Here is a 15,248-nt window from a genome sequence, read left to right on the forward strand (position 1 = left end):
TCAAACTTCCTAGAAGATCAGCCTCCAAAGCCGCGCTCCAAGCCTTGCACTGGCTTCCGGTCAGGAGCAGGGTAGAATTCAAGGCCCTCTGCACCTGTCACCGGATCATTAATGGCAGGGCACCCCCTCCTCTTCAGGGTCTCCTGACACAATACGAGCCATCCCGCGCGCTGAGATCCTCTGGTTCAGGGCGCCTAACTATCCCAAAGGTGTCCAGAGCAAGGATGGGTGGCAGGTCCTTCAGGTACCTCGCCGCATCATGCTGGAATAAACTTCCAGTAGCACTGCGTCTGGAACCATCAGAGCTTATCTTCAGAGCCAAGCTGAAAACATATCTGTACACCAGATAGTGGCCCTCCCCGCAGGACTCCCTCTGAACACGCTCACACTCTCAGCGCGGGGACACGCCGTTGTGCGTCACCATTGCGCTCTACAAGACCCATTATTATTATTATTATTATTATATTCTTGACGATTCTTTGGGATAAAGACGGATTCCCCTCTGGGTGACTGGAGATAACTCAGCTTGGCGAATGTGCCAGCTGAAGGTAGCGTGCCCTGGCTGGAGTTATGGGTTTGTGTTTGAGGTGGTCTTGGCCCCACACACACACAAGGAAAGGAAATGAGCACCAATAATTTTGTGTGGTAGGAATATGTAACCAGGGACATCTTAAGGATTTGGGGGGCCCTGGGCCAGACATAGTTTGGGAGCCCCTGTTCGGGACAGCTTTTGATTTATGATCGAATTTCAGCTTTTTCATGTCCAGGTCACTGACAGTGCACAGGCACACTGGTCCAAAATCTAAATGTGTTTCCATTTAATATTTAGGGATAGTGATTTTCAATTTTGTAATATAGCAGCAGACCCACTGCCATTTCTCATATGTGAGGTCCTGTATTTCTCTAAAAGGAACTTTTATATGGATGTTGCATGGTGTTGAAAAACGAACACAACATTCCTCTGCAGAATGCCTGTATAGACTCCCACACATTACCTGTATTAAAAATAAAGGAAATTGTATTTAAAATAATCTTATGTTTCAAAAATCATTCAAGAACAGGACTGTGTGGAGAATAGAGCCGGATCTATCAGGGGCCCCCTGAAAGCCTGTGGCTATGCCTTAAAATGTCTTTGCATGTGACAGTGTAGAGACTGTAATTCCTGGAGGTTGGACGGGGGTGTTCTGCAGTGATTTGCGTTGTCGTTATGCACAAACATTGTGTGACTTGTTGCTTTTTGCTCCATGAGTCAATGCCCTACACCTGTGGCAGGAGGTGACATTCTGAGTGGGTTGTGTGTCACCCTTAAGCCAAACTGCGTAGTGATGATGTTGCAGTTCTCCCCCTGGATGGTGGTGTGGTCCTCTTGTGAGGCGGGTAGTGTGTTTTGTTGCTCTTCTGCACGCTGGCTGTGTGATGTTGTCACAGCACGTTCCCTAGGATTGGCAGGCACTAATGATTGTAGCAAATAAGTATGCAGTTCCTTTAAACAAAGTCACAAAATGAGAATATATGTTTGGTCTGTCTGGAGTCCAAAGGTTTGGATGAGCGTCTGCTCCTTTTGTTGCTGGGGCCCTCGCACTCCCAATTGGGTGTCATGCTTCATCATCGGGCTTGCTCCTCGTCGGACCGGTGCTGCAATGCCCGACTAGCACCCATATAGGGGCTCTTTGTCAGATCTTATTCCAAGCCGTAACTGGGTGTGTGGAGTCCCCAGTTCCAAAAGGAGCAGACTCCCATACGCCCTTTGGACTCTAGACCGATCAAACATATATATTCTCATTTTGTGACTTTGTCTAAAGGAACTGCATACTTATTTGCTACAATTAATACTTTTAAGGGGCTTGTATGCTGGACCTACAAGCGCCCTTAGTTCCCTTTCCTTTGATGATACGCAAGGCTGCTAATGATGCCTCCTCTCGGTTTTACTACAGGACACTGAAGCCATGAAGCGGGCCCTGGCGCTCATCGACTCCAAGATCAACCAGGCCAAGGAGTGGCTCAGAGATCCCAACGCCCCACCAGGTAAGCGCTGTGGTGCTCTGCGGTGCTCTGTGGTACTGCTTGAAAGGTTAAGGTGAAATTGTGGGCAGTGAGTGCAGTGTATTGCACCCCATGTACCTCAAGCAGAGACAATGAAAGGCCTTGCTACCATGAATCCCTTCCTCGAGAAAAGTAGGTTGCCTAAAGGAGGTGCTCGACACTAAGCTGCCGTGAAATGCACACCATTACCACCAGAGCTGCTTTCGTGTAGAGTAGATTTACAGTCGAGGGAAGATCTGAATAGTAGCCTGGAAAAGAATGACAATGCCCAAACGGGTCCGGGGTTTCTTCTGTACCTTTTTCCAGGGTGTATAACCCAGCTGATTAGCCTGGAGTGTCCCTTGTGGGCCAGGGCATATGGTTGCTCTTTGTCAGTAATGAAACAGAAGTATAAATCAATGGAATGGAATGTGGAACTACTTATGGATGGGATTGATTAAAGTTTCAATGCATCACTTTTTGTCGCTGTCGGCAGATGCATCGCAAGAAGCAGTGCAGCTCTCTGTGCTGTCAAGGCGAGCATCCATTAGTTTGCAACACGGTACAGGGCATCAGAACGACATGGAGAGCACCTCGCTCCTGAAAGGGAGATGTAGGATATAATGCTGCCGTAGAGCGCATACTAAGTGTTTAAACATTCATTTTAAAGGAACAAATCCTTTAGCCTGTCTGCATTGCGTGTGTGTGTGTTCTTTTGTGTATTAGCTTGCATATGTGTGTATATATGTGTGTGTGTGTGTGTGTGTGTGCGCGCGCGCACACAGAGGTTCAGAAGCCAATGCCTGTATGATTGTGTTTTGCAGTTTTGTGGTCTCTGTACAGTGTGTGTGCCACTTTGAATGTACATGTTTGTCTGCCTTTTTGCCTATAATCCTTTTGTGTATCAGTTCCCCTCTTTTATTTCTTTGAGCATGCTTTTGCTCATGTGTTGCAGTCTGTTTTGTAGGTAACCATGCCTGTCTCTGTATTCGTTTTAGTGTCCGCAGATATGTTCGTGTGGCTGGGTTTGTGCCTTTAGCTATTCTCTGTCTATAGCTGCCTGTTGTTTGTGTGGAATAATCCTCTTATATACCTGCTTGTCGTAATGTTGATAAATCCTTGGTATCTGCACAGTTTAAGTAGGTAACAGTTTGATATATCCCTTTATTTCTGGCCAGGCCAGAAATCAGTTAAAAAAAGTCTGTAACTGTCCACCTACCTGTCTACTTCTATAATTCCACTCGCAGAGCAAGAAGGCATCTGAATACGAAAAGTCCTGTTTTCCTCCCTCTGTAGCGAGTAAAATCTCAGAGGAGCTCCCGAGGAGTCTTGAACTTGGAATGTGGGCACATGTATGAATGCTGAAAAGAGCCATCTCATATAAACCATTGGGGCTAGAACAGACTGGATGACAGTTGCAGAGCCTCAAGGGATTACATGTTCTCTGGGCTCTTTTAGCATGTTTTATTCCCCTGAAGCATCTGTGAGCACTTTCCAGCATCCCTCAGCATAACTTGCCACTCACTAAAACCAGCATTTTCACCCAGCTGACCACAGACCTCCACAAAACCGTAGCAGCCTCCAGTCTGTGATGGAAATATTTAAACATCACACCTTGGATTACGGAAATGCATTGCAGTGCGGTGCTGTACAGATGGCAGATTATGCGCTATACAATTGCTAACTTTCAATAGCACAAAAACTTGTGCTGTTGGCACTGAGGGATATAGCGCTGCTGGCACTGAGATCTGTAGCGCTGCAGAGACTGTGTTATTGTGTTGCATTCCAAATCCAGAGTTGGATGTGTGGCGGCTTTTGTATTTTAGGAGATGTCGGGGAGCAGGCCATCAGACAAATCCTGGACGAAGCTGGCAAAGTAGGCGAGCTGTGTGCAGGACGTGAGCGCAGGGACATCCTGGGAACGTGCAAAACTCTGGGGCAGATGACTGACCAAGTGGCGGACCTGCGAGCTAGGTAAGCAGACTGTAATGGAAGGTGTGATCTGAGCGAGGTGATTTTGGGCCGGAGTTTTCAACTTGAAGAGATGAAAGGTGCAGGGATGAAGAGCACATTGCTGTGAACTGAGCTAGGCAAATGCAGCTATAATACGGGGGGGGGGGGGGAGTGTTGTAGATATAGGTCAAGGGGCTACATAGAACTGGCTGATTCATGGGACTATGCACTTCATTTTTTGCTTTCTCCCTTCTCTGCCACTCTTCACTTCATTCATTCCTTCTCCTCTTCTGTTCTGCCCAGGGGACAAGGGGCCTCTCCAGCGGCCATGCAGAAAGCTCAACAGATTGCACAGGGGTTGGAAATGCTGACCGCGAAGGTGCAGAATGCAGCTGGGAAGCTGGAGGCCATGACCAACTCCAAACAGGCAATCGCCAAGAAAATCGATGCTGCCCAGGTATGGATGCTTTGTGTGAATCTCTGAATAGATCAAAAAACACAGTAATGTACCCAGTGAGACTTATTCATTTGTGAACCACATTCTCCTGATTTATTTGTGTTCATTTAATGGGTGCTCATACCTTTTAGTCGCTAGCTAAGGCATTGTGGCAGAGACTAACAGGAGCTCAATCCAAGGGGCTGTGCTATTCTCCATGGAGAGAGCAGAACAGGGTAATCTTCAGCACCTTTATGCAAACTGTGTGGTTCCAGTCGAGGCTGTGTGAGATTAATAGGGATGATGCCTGGTAGCGTAGGAGCTACCTCCAGAAGGTTTGAGTTTACAACAAGGGCATTGCTGGCAGATTCATAGAAACTGACCTTGGTTATCTGTTCAGCTTGTAGCTGTGGACTCTGTCCTCGAGGTGTTTGGGTGCAGCTGCAGACTGGTTTGCGAGCAAGGCAGTGCATCCTAAAGTTGATGTGTTGTTTCCTTGTTTGCCAATGTAGGGATTTGAGCACTGGGGTGATGTGGCCTATGTTAAATTTCTTGTAGCGCACCCTTTCATAATCCAAGCAGTCTCTGGCGCTGATAGATTGACCGTGGATAGGGACAGAGAGAGACAATGATGAGTTAGTACAAGAGGGAAGAATAGGCTTGCTGGGATAAATTATGTCTTAACCTACATTTGAGGAAGGAATAGGTTTATGCACCTTTTAGAACAAGCAAGAGAGCATTTAGCAACCCGCAGGGCTGGCTGAAAAGGAGCAACCTCCCCTAACTAGCTTGTGTAGCTTTTCGGAGTCAATCAGTTGCGGCAGATCTGCCAGATTTGATGAGCACCACCGATCCCGCATAAGAACCCATCTGCCATTGCATGCTTAGAGGGTTGATATGCCTTAAAGTGCAGAAACAAATCAGACCCATTAGCCGAAGGGCAATATGGACCTGGCAGAACAATCTAAATTGTACTTCCACCCTTTTTTGTGCTGCGGATGACACGGCCTTGCCAATGAAGGTCTTACAAGCCATGAGCCAGAGTGTTTTGTGACTTCTGTAGTTTAGCTATAATATAATTATTCACTCTCAAATATACACTGTTGGCAAAGCCGAGGGGAAAGATCCCAAATGCCAAAATAGCCTGGACCTTTTTTGGTAACGTTTTAGGTACATAAGAGTTTTTTTCTCACAGTCGGTGTTTACTACTGAACAGATTTGGTCCTCCATGGATAGCTTGTGGGGCATCCGTATGTCAGGATTCTTTAGTTTGAAGGCAGGAGTCCAGGTTGAGCCCCAGCTGGTTGGGCCAGATTTCTTTTTGCCACAATGTGAGTAGAGTACCTACCAGGAGGATTTCAGTGTTTGAGATTTACTAATAGGCGATTAGAGGTCATCCACCCTCTGCAGCTGTGAAGTAGTTGGGCGCCAAACGCTTACTTCATAATAAGCTGTGAATAATCAGCATAATTGTCAAAGTGAATGCTCCATGGTTCGAAGAGCACTACTAATTGCAGAAGGTAAATGTTAAAAAGGAGCAGTAATAGAAGGTCTCCCATGGAACCATTCCGCACAAGCTGGTCCCATTAAAAAAAAGAAAGTAGTCAGTCCCTCGGACAAGAAAGGCGCAAACCAGGCCAGAGCAGAATCCTTCCCTGGCCAGTCAGCCAATCTAGGATGTAAAATAGTATAACTAACATCATCAAACTACTGAGCAATCCAAGAAAATCTGAGCTCGACTACTACCACCATTTACTATCACGTGAAGATTGTTGCTTTGGTTACCAATTCAGTGTTAGTTGATCGGTTAATTCCTGCTTGATGTTCTTTAAGAACATTGCTGGACACAAGCGAAGTCTAGAATTGAGCTCACTACTAACTGTTTTCGTTGATGATAAATTGTGCACCAGAGTTCTACACCTTATTTTTCTTTAGAGTATGTGAACCTGGAGAACCAGCCAATCACATTGTTGACTGAGTGACTCCTTGTTGCAAACCTTCCTGCTTCAGTAAACTGCTACAGGAAGTCATCCTTCGTGAAATACTACAGAACTCCAAGCGGCACGGACAGGTTATAAGGGCCACACATACACATGCAGTCATTGGCGATACCGCTGTTGCTTATGTTTGTGGTAATGTTCAGGCTTCACAGTTCCCGTAATTAAGTAAAAACAAAAGATGAAAATTGTAAAGTGAACATGTAGTGTGTTAATTTCATGCTCTGGATTAAAAAAATAAAATTTGCAAGGCATAGGAGACTAATTCAAATAAAGTAAAGCTTCTACTAACGCCCAAATGTAAGAGGCGTTCAGGTGAAATCTTTTTTTCAGTCTTATTCTCAGAAAAGTTGCTATAGTGACTTTAAACTGTTACTTCATCAAACATTGCTCATAAAATCCCATTACCTTGCCTGGTAACATCTCAACCTTTCCATCGGTGCATCAGCTCCTGCTTTGCCAGGGACTGTTATAATCATCGATTAATATCGTCCTTTAGTGGCTAGCTTTGAATTGAATATTTGATCTCATTTCACTGCACCAGCTGGCCATCAACCGCATGCATTATCAGACTGCGTGCACACAGCATATTTCCAACAAGAATCCTTTATTTGAAGGCTACATTCTTGCTTTCCCTTGACTGATCAGCTCGTCCATTTATTGGCTCTTGAAGCCCACCAGTGCCGAAGGCGCGAAAAAGGGCTGCAGGTTCTGGTACAAGCAGCCCAAGGTTGCAACAGCTTCCTTGGATCTCTCTGCCCCAATGGACATTATTTTTGCTTTTGCAGACAAATTAAGATCTGGTTCTTCTCACAGTAATGAGATCCGGACAGTTTTCTGGACTTGCTTTATGAAAGAGATGAAAGTAGCAAAGTCTGCAGGAAGAGACAATATTGTGACAGTTGGCCAACCAGTTCGCACTTAAATCAACAGTCCCATACATCCCAATTCACCACCACTCCTCCTCCTCCTCCTCCCCAAGAGGTTTGCTTCACGGTTGGGTGGATTTGGCAGTGGCCCCATAAAAAGGATCATTTGTTTGGGGGTTTCTCCTGGTAGCCCCTGTCAGGGATAGTTCTAGCAATAAAGCATTGTCATGTTTGCTTTTGGTGCAGAATATCCTTGTCATCCAGATTGAAACTAGGGAGTGTGGGGAAGGCAGTTTTCTCCTTTCACCTACTTTTATTTCTTCCAGTCCTGGTCCCAGACAAGGCTAAATAGTGCAATGTAGTGCTCCTGTAAGGTAGTTTTTAAAATTTAAGTTGAGGAGGTTTTGGAATGCTATGCACATACACCACACTGCTGCCTTTGCAAACTGGTACTGCTACTTGTAATTTTCCATTTCCTGCCTTGTTCTAACCTGTTATTCTTTGTTTTATCATTTTGTCCTTCAGACCCTGCCCACCACACCCTTAAGCATGCGACTTATTTCTACCTTTAATGCCATTGCACCAAGTTTTGTTTTAGATTTGCAAAAGCGAGACTTGAGATAAAATGTTAGTAAACCGAGATGAGGCTGAATATAATCTCAACATTGTGTTTTTTTCATTCTGAAGCATTGCAAGTAAACGAACAACATGAGAGTTTCCAGAACTTCAAAAAGTTTTGAAATGACACAGGATCTACAATCAGTGTTGTAGAGACTTGCATTAACAAGGGGACGGAAGGCATAAACATTGCAAAAAAATCTTCTCCAACAATCTTGCTCTGAAACTGAATTTAGTTTCTTTCATTTACAATTTGTTGGCAAATGATTTTTGTGCAAAGCTTGCAGAGGCTCTCTGCAGAGTAGGATATACGCCCTACAGTAAGACCAGAGGGCTTTGATCATCATAGTGCGAGTATCACGAGGGCACATAACTGAAAGCCAGTTGCCAAACCATAATATACTTAGAAACTTAGTAGGATTCTATGAGCCACGCTTCTGCGATTCTCTAATTTTCCAAGCTTTGTCTCTTTAGAGCCAACCCCTTCCCAGACTGGACTAAATCAGAAACACATGTAGCATGTACCTCTCTTCATGTGCATTTTGCAAGCCCAGGAACTTGATAGATGTTCTGCAAACTGTTTCAGAACTGCATGAGCCAGGGTAGCTAGGGCTAATAGAAGGTTGATAACCATGATCATGAAGTCCTAATCACACCTTAATGATGGTCAGCACCATTTTTCCCTCAGCCTTATTAATGAAGTGACCGAAGACAGATTACCTAAAAATGTAAATATGCTTTATGCAGACTATACAGCTGTGGCAGCGAGCTAGCGAGAAATGAATAGATAAATTCATAGGTGTTGGGTGAACTAATCCTGAGACTTTCTTTCTTTGTGAAGAGCATGTGCTGCCAGAGGACACTGTTCTACAATTTAATATCTTGAGCTTACCTTTACTTACTGGGAGCTGCATATTTGTGAATTTCAGTGATTGTGTAGTTTGGCCTGATAGCGCACAGTGGTAAGAACAATTGACCAGTGACTGGGTTTTAGAAGAAATAGTGGCATATGATAGGGAACAGTCTGTGCTTAGTGTGTAACGGTTTTGGCTGAGGTAGAGCCTTTCTTTGAAGAACACTCGCAAGCTAGTGCATCTGCTCCTGTGATTCTAGACTCCTGGTTTTGCAGAACCTCACTCCATATCTGAGATAACACCACCCCTAGCTCTTACATATGTGGCTTCATTCAAACAGTCTGTCCAATTCCACCAGCTAAAGCTCCTCATTTCACTTGATTATTCACGGTCGCCTCTACAACCAGTTTACCCCACATTCATTAGTTTTTGCATTTCATATAGCAATATCGTCTCCTCGTTCAGCCTCTTTAGAGTGCTTCAGAACCCCAAAGCAGGTAAGAGAAGATAAGCAGGGAATCTGTGGCATTTAGAACGTGGAGTTGGTAGTAAGATAGGGCCAGGAATGAGAGAACTGACGATGAGCAGGTGACGAAGGGGAATGTTTCAAAGTGATGGAAGTGTTAAGAGTAAACATGAGAGGAGTGCAAAGGGAAGGACAGGTAACCATTGAAAACCTAACAGGAGTAGGATTGGTGATGAGTAGCTTGCCCAGATTAGTTATTTATTGTGGTGGCTTTTTACAGCACCCTCTTATTGTCTGTTAACCACATAACAGCCGTTCAGAACCTAAAAAAAAGGAGAGAAGATAGGATGTTTAGGAAATGTGTAAAGTGAGAGAACATATAAAGCAAAGGGAAAGGCTGAGAAGGTTTTATGCAGTGCGAGACAGCCAGATAAAGAAAGTGGTTGGAAGTAAAGATGAGGAATGTTGTAGGTACCTTAGAAATTATGAAGACGCTTGCCAGCACACTTCCAACAGACTCCTTTCAAGACACCACCCTCAAGAAGAGCACTTAGAAGCAGGGTGAGGTGAGTTTGGAAGCAAAATTGAGATATGAGAATGAGTGGACCTGTAACCTAACCCGGAGAATCCAGTCAAGCACTTCCTTGCACTCACTCTGTTCTGTGTTTTCAGATAGGCCCTTAATGTTCCCCCACACAACCCTCTAACACACCCCCCACCCACGCCGCAAGCCCACAATTGAAGGACATGTTGGTGGGGAGAAGAGCTGAGGGACTGCCTTCTACATTTGGTTCTCTTCTGCTAGGGCAAGGCTAACAGTGTCACCCTTGTCCCCTGGTCTCTCCTCTGCGTGGTCTTCAGAGCCATAGGCTTTGTTCTAGGCTGCGTGTCGGACTGTCAGAGTAAGTTAGAATTTATACATATTTCATTGTAAGGAATATTTTATCTGACCCTTCTTACTTAATGTGACGAGGAAGAGGTTCTGAGTGCAGATGACGAGTGGTTTCCAGACCTGATAAATTATGATTAATTCACTCATTACTAATTTTTGGGAGGATGTACCAATATTGTATACCATACTAGTATCATCGACTACATTGCCTTGAGATATTCATATGCTGCTACTGTAAAATAAATTAAGGCTGTGTCATCAATGATTCAGCCCAAGAATTACTGTTGCCTGTTTTAGTGGTTCTTTCATCCAGCATATACATGTTGCATCTTCCATTGCAAGGGACTCCACTCCAGGGAACATCTCGTAATTTAATCAGCTTATATTTGTTTCTCTTCTCAACAAAGATGCCGATGAGTTTCTGTTTCCTTTCGGAGAAACATGAAGTAAGTTCTGTATGACAGTGAGTTTCTGCATATGTTGAAATTTCCTAGGGATCCTCCAGCCAACTTTATATCCAAGTGTTCCGCACCCTTAATTGATGAAATCTTGGCCTTTTAGAATGCAGAGTGCTAAGCATGTCAAGCTCAGGCTTGTAATTCCAATGTAATCAATACTCAAACAGATCAATGAAGGCAATGATTGTTGTACTGGTGCCCCCTCGCAGGGGTTTTGGCATTGATGCCAGGAACTGAAATGAACAAACCCATGAATGAGATGGGAATCCTTTCCAGATTAATTATGACTTAATATATTGAATGTTGAGGCACTTTACAATCAGAAATTATATGCTTGAAAGGGATGATAAACAGATGATTCTCTGTGTTCTGATGATCTACAGCTTCTATTCATTGTGTAAATCTGTGTTTCTGTTTTAATATTTTGGAAACTTGAGCAACATGTTATTATGTGATCAGAAATGTTGCTAAAGGAGTCTGAAAAGAACTCTAGGCCCATTCATACACTGTGCATCATCATAATTTGCCCGTCTGCCTAGTAATTACTGCCCTCAACACTTCTTCTTTTTTTGTGCTGACCATTTAGGATTAGAAATGGTGCTGGACTGCACCTCGTCAGAGATTTTCCGGAGATATTTTTCTGGTGCACAGGTGTTTTTCTTTTTTTCTCAGTACATTCAGTTTTTTATTTTTTTTTATTCGGTTTTTATCAACAAGAAAGGTTTAGGTCACCACGGTACATTAACGAGTCATTGCAACATCACAGTTCTGATAATGAATTCGAAACATGTCATATCACAGTACACACAGCAGAAAGGAGTCCATCAATAGCATTAGGGTCAAGGCGATAATGGTTCGTCACAGGGGGGGAGGGGAGGAGGATAACAAATACTACCACGATGTACATTCCATGTATCCCAGACTGCCAACCATTTTTGGGGGCAGCCGCGTGCAACATAGACAGTTTTCTCTCTAAGCATGTTCCAGTCCATGTCTGCTTTCCAGGCTACATGCAGTTATTTTTGCAGTACATTTGCCTCGGCCTTTTTCGCAAAGGCAGCTGCTCTACCTGCTTGGGAGATGGCTCTCAGCCTGCTTGTGAGACACAGAGTAAGTGGGTAAAAAACATTTGTGGCTGACCTACCTAGGTCTGGATCTGTTGCTTTGGGAGTTTGACATATGCAAAACACCTGCTAAATCTGCACTCCCTGTGCGTGCATTGCCTGAGGAATCATGCATTACAGAAGAAAAAAAATGGGAACAGATCCAAAGGGAAACTCTCTCTTTCATCTTGAGACTCTAGAGATTTAACATAGATAAGACGCTGAGCTGGCAGTTTATTGCACTTAGGTCAGCATAGCCTGCGATGCTCCTGCATTAAAGTGTTCATTCTCTATTGAGTGTATTTTGTCTACTGCACTGAGATTGTTGGTAACAGGATTTGGTACTGGTTGTCGGAGGGGGGAAAAAAAAGGCTTAGAGTCTAACCTTCAAAAAGATCCCATCAGAGCTTACTTGTAAACAAGAGTAAAAAGGCCCAGGCCCAGACTCGTATTGGTTCCAATGGTACTTGTGTACGTATATTGGAGCCCTGTTGGCCATCATTTCACAACCATGTCCTTCTTATGAACTATCATTTTGCAGTGAGGGCAGTAAAATCCATGCAAACAGAGTCTTAAAAATCCCAATATTAAGAAAGGTCATTTTATGCTGTCTACTTCCTTAAATATTCTTACAAGAGACGTCTAAAAATACTTCCATCCTTACCAGAAAATAATATGATCAGAAGAAAACGTAGAGCAGCAGCAACATCCATTCATGATGTCAGACATAGCACGCCCAGGTGTCTACAAATGGGTCTGTCCACTCAGATTTGCCACCTGCATAAATTAATCTGCTATTGGTGCTGGAACCTTTCAAGATAGTCTTCAGTGCTAAATAGCACTGACGAAAGAGCCCACTCATGCCTTACAGCTGGCACACTCTGAGTGCAATCTCTTTGGTGTCCTAGTTTGCCCTCCTCTAGAAAAGTGCCTGACACTTACCTGAACTTTGCTTCTAAAACCCCCATCCCATCGCAGTTGGTTGAAAGGCTCTGTAAATCTGACACGTTACGCAAGTTCTAAATCTTGGGCAATCAAATTTTAGCAGCAGTCCGGGGGCTTAAGGTCATCCACCAAAAACAGATCTACTGTCATAGAGCTGGCCTTCTGTGTTTGTTGGTTTGCTTGATTATCTCTTGTCAAATGATAGTGCACCAAAGTAAGAGAAATTAAAAACCACTTTTTTGTTGACTTTGGTACTATTAGTTTTAGGCTCTCCCATGAACAACACACCTTTGTTACAGCTTGGGCTGGTCACTTGAAAGCATCCAGGTTGGTTTGGATGGTGTTTTACCAATTCAAAGCTGTAATACTGTGCCTGGAGTGGTAAAGGGATTTGATCATTTTACAGCTCGGCATGGATAGCACTGTGTGAATCCTATTCTTAAAGACTTAGCTGTAGAAATGGCAAGAGACTTTGTCCCTTTCTATCTCCGGCGTGGATGGCACTGTTCTAATCGTATGCTTAAAGACATTGATTGTAAGCAGACATTTGAGGTGAGCAAATTTAGAGTGTCACTGGTGTTGAGAGTGCTCTGTACTGGAGCTGCTTTCCACCTAAAATTGAGAACTACTCTGAGTTCTCTGCTTCTTTTTTTGCATAATTTATGCGTCACTCTATGCCTGAATATTACACAAGTACACTTACTGCATAGTGTACTTTGTATAATTTTGTAGTGTTTTTGTGAGTTAAACAACCAGGAGCATTTTTCCCCAGAACCATAATTATTTGTTATTGTGTCTTTAAGTTGAGGTGGATGTGTGCAAATATCCCCCGTTTATTAATCTTTTAGTAGATTGTGAGAAATATACTTCAAATCCTAAAATAAGACAGTAGACTGTCACTAGGTGAAGTTTGTTTGCTATTGTGCGAGTGAACATAGACATATTTTAGATCTCAAAAGCAAAAAGACAGGGCTTGAAAATATTTTCCGATTTCTTCTTTTATAGAACTGGCTAGCTGACCCGAATGGGGGCCCTGAAGGGGAGGAGAACATTCGAGGCATTCTAGCTGAAGCAAAGAGGATTGCGGACCTGTGTGAGGACCCCAAAGAGAGAGAAGATATCCTGCGATCAATTGGAGAAATAGCCATGCAGACTGCCAAGCTATCGGATCTAAGGCGACAGTATGTAGAAATGAGTCAGCACAACACCCCTCTGTCACCTGCCCCTACATACGTTTGGTATTGCAAACTTCATAGAGCCCAGAGGACCATTTTGGGGGGTGGGGATGAAAGAAAGTGTAGGTGCGAAATATACATCAGAATTTAGAAAGCTATAGAGGCATTGTTTGTTAAAGTAGACGTTCTCTATAATAAATAATTGTAGACACATGGATGAATGTTTTTAAATTTGAATATGGTATTGCTGTTTTCCAAAAGAGGAGGAACTGCCTTGAATTTTCCTAAGTTACTGCCATGGAAGTATTCTCTCCCTCCAGTATGTGAGACAGTCTTTCTGCTAAGAGGGTTCCATTTACCCATTATGGTCTCGTATCTCAAAGAAGGGTTTGGTTTATAGACCCTCCCATAAGTGTGGTGTTCATTTACTACACTAAAAAGAAACTTTCTATTCTACCTGCCGCACTGATTCATAGATGCCTAAAAGCATATGTGATCTCACCCTGATTTGATTCTGTCATCTGTCTCTGTGCATTGCAACCATACTGCCTTGTTATGCCTGCAGTGCCATCCGTCATTCTGACTTCAGTCTACCCAGAATGGATGGATCATGTCCTTAAAAGAAAAAAATAATGAATGTGATGTTTTTCCACACATTTTAACATTACACCATGGCATTTGTGTGCTTTGCTACAATGCACGCCTGAGTCTCATGTTCCAATAGCATTTTTGTGTTTCTATTTTTCGTTCCTCAGGGGAAAAGGAGACTCTCCAGAAGCTCGAGCTTTGGCCAAACAAATTGCCACCTCCCTTCAGAACCTGCAGTCTAAGACCAACAGGGCTGTGGCTAACAGCCGTCCTGCCAAAGCAGCTGTCAACCTTGAGGGCAAAATTGAGCAGGCTCAGCGCTGGATCGACAACCCCAGCATTGAAGACCGTGGAGTAGGTGAGAGACCAAGGATAAGGGGACTGGCCGCTAACAGGACAACATTTCAGAAATTATGCCAGGCTTGTGGAAAGGATGGGTGTTTCGGAGAGAAGGCTTGTTTTGGTGGTGCTTTTACACCTTCGAGGCCAGTGATCAAGAATCCCAAGTCGCTTATTAAACCAAAATACAAGAGGAAATCAATTGTCTATTTTACAAATCTTCTAGCAGTAGTAGTTCACAAAAACAAGTTCTCTAGTCTTTACAAGGCAGCACCGATGTTAGAGTGTAAATTCAAAGATGATGGTGGCATTAGGTATGGGCTCCTCATAGTCCTGGGGTTTCAGGGATGAAGCTTTTCAATATGGCCTAGCTTTTTCTTTTATCTGTCTTTTCCTATTAACGTTTTTTTCCCTGTAATGTAACTTCACTTCCTCTGATTGTGTTTTAGAAGCTTAGTTTGGTCTGTCTAAAATGCTCCCTTTTAAAACAGTTCAAAGTAAGTTTAGGATGCTTGGAGGAAGGAATAGCCTCT

At 43.6% G+C, this 15,248-nt stretch overlaps 1 protein-coding gene across 2 annotated transcripts in view; it reads left to right on the forward strand.

The window, feature by feature from the left end:
* Positions 1-15,248, forward strand: part of VCL (vinculin) — a 319,126-nt gene that overhangs the window by 153,959 nt on the left and 149,919 nt on the right. For both annotated transcript variants that reach the window (XM_085608721.1, XM_085608720.1), the window contains exons 7-11: positions 1,935-2,025; positions 3,849-3,996; positions 4,279-4,432; positions 13,619-13,794; positions 14,544-14,734. In XM_085608721.1, coding sequence (XP_085464847.1) covers positions 1,935-2,025; positions 3,849-3,996; positions 4,279-4,432; positions 13,619-13,794; positions 14,544-14,734 — 760 coding nt within the window. The remainder of the gene's footprint in view (positions 1-1,934; positions 2,026-3,848; positions 3,997-4,278; positions 4,433-13,618; positions 13,795-14,543; positions 14,735-15,248) is intronic.

This window comes from Triturus cristatus, chromosome 1_2 (genome assembly GCF_964204655.1).
Source record: "Triturus cristatus chromosome 1_2, aTriCri1.1, whole genome shotgun sequence".
Classification (NCBI taxonomy): domain Eukaryota; kingdom Metazoa; phylum Chordata; class Amphibia; order Caudata; family Salamandridae; genus Triturus; species Triturus cristatus.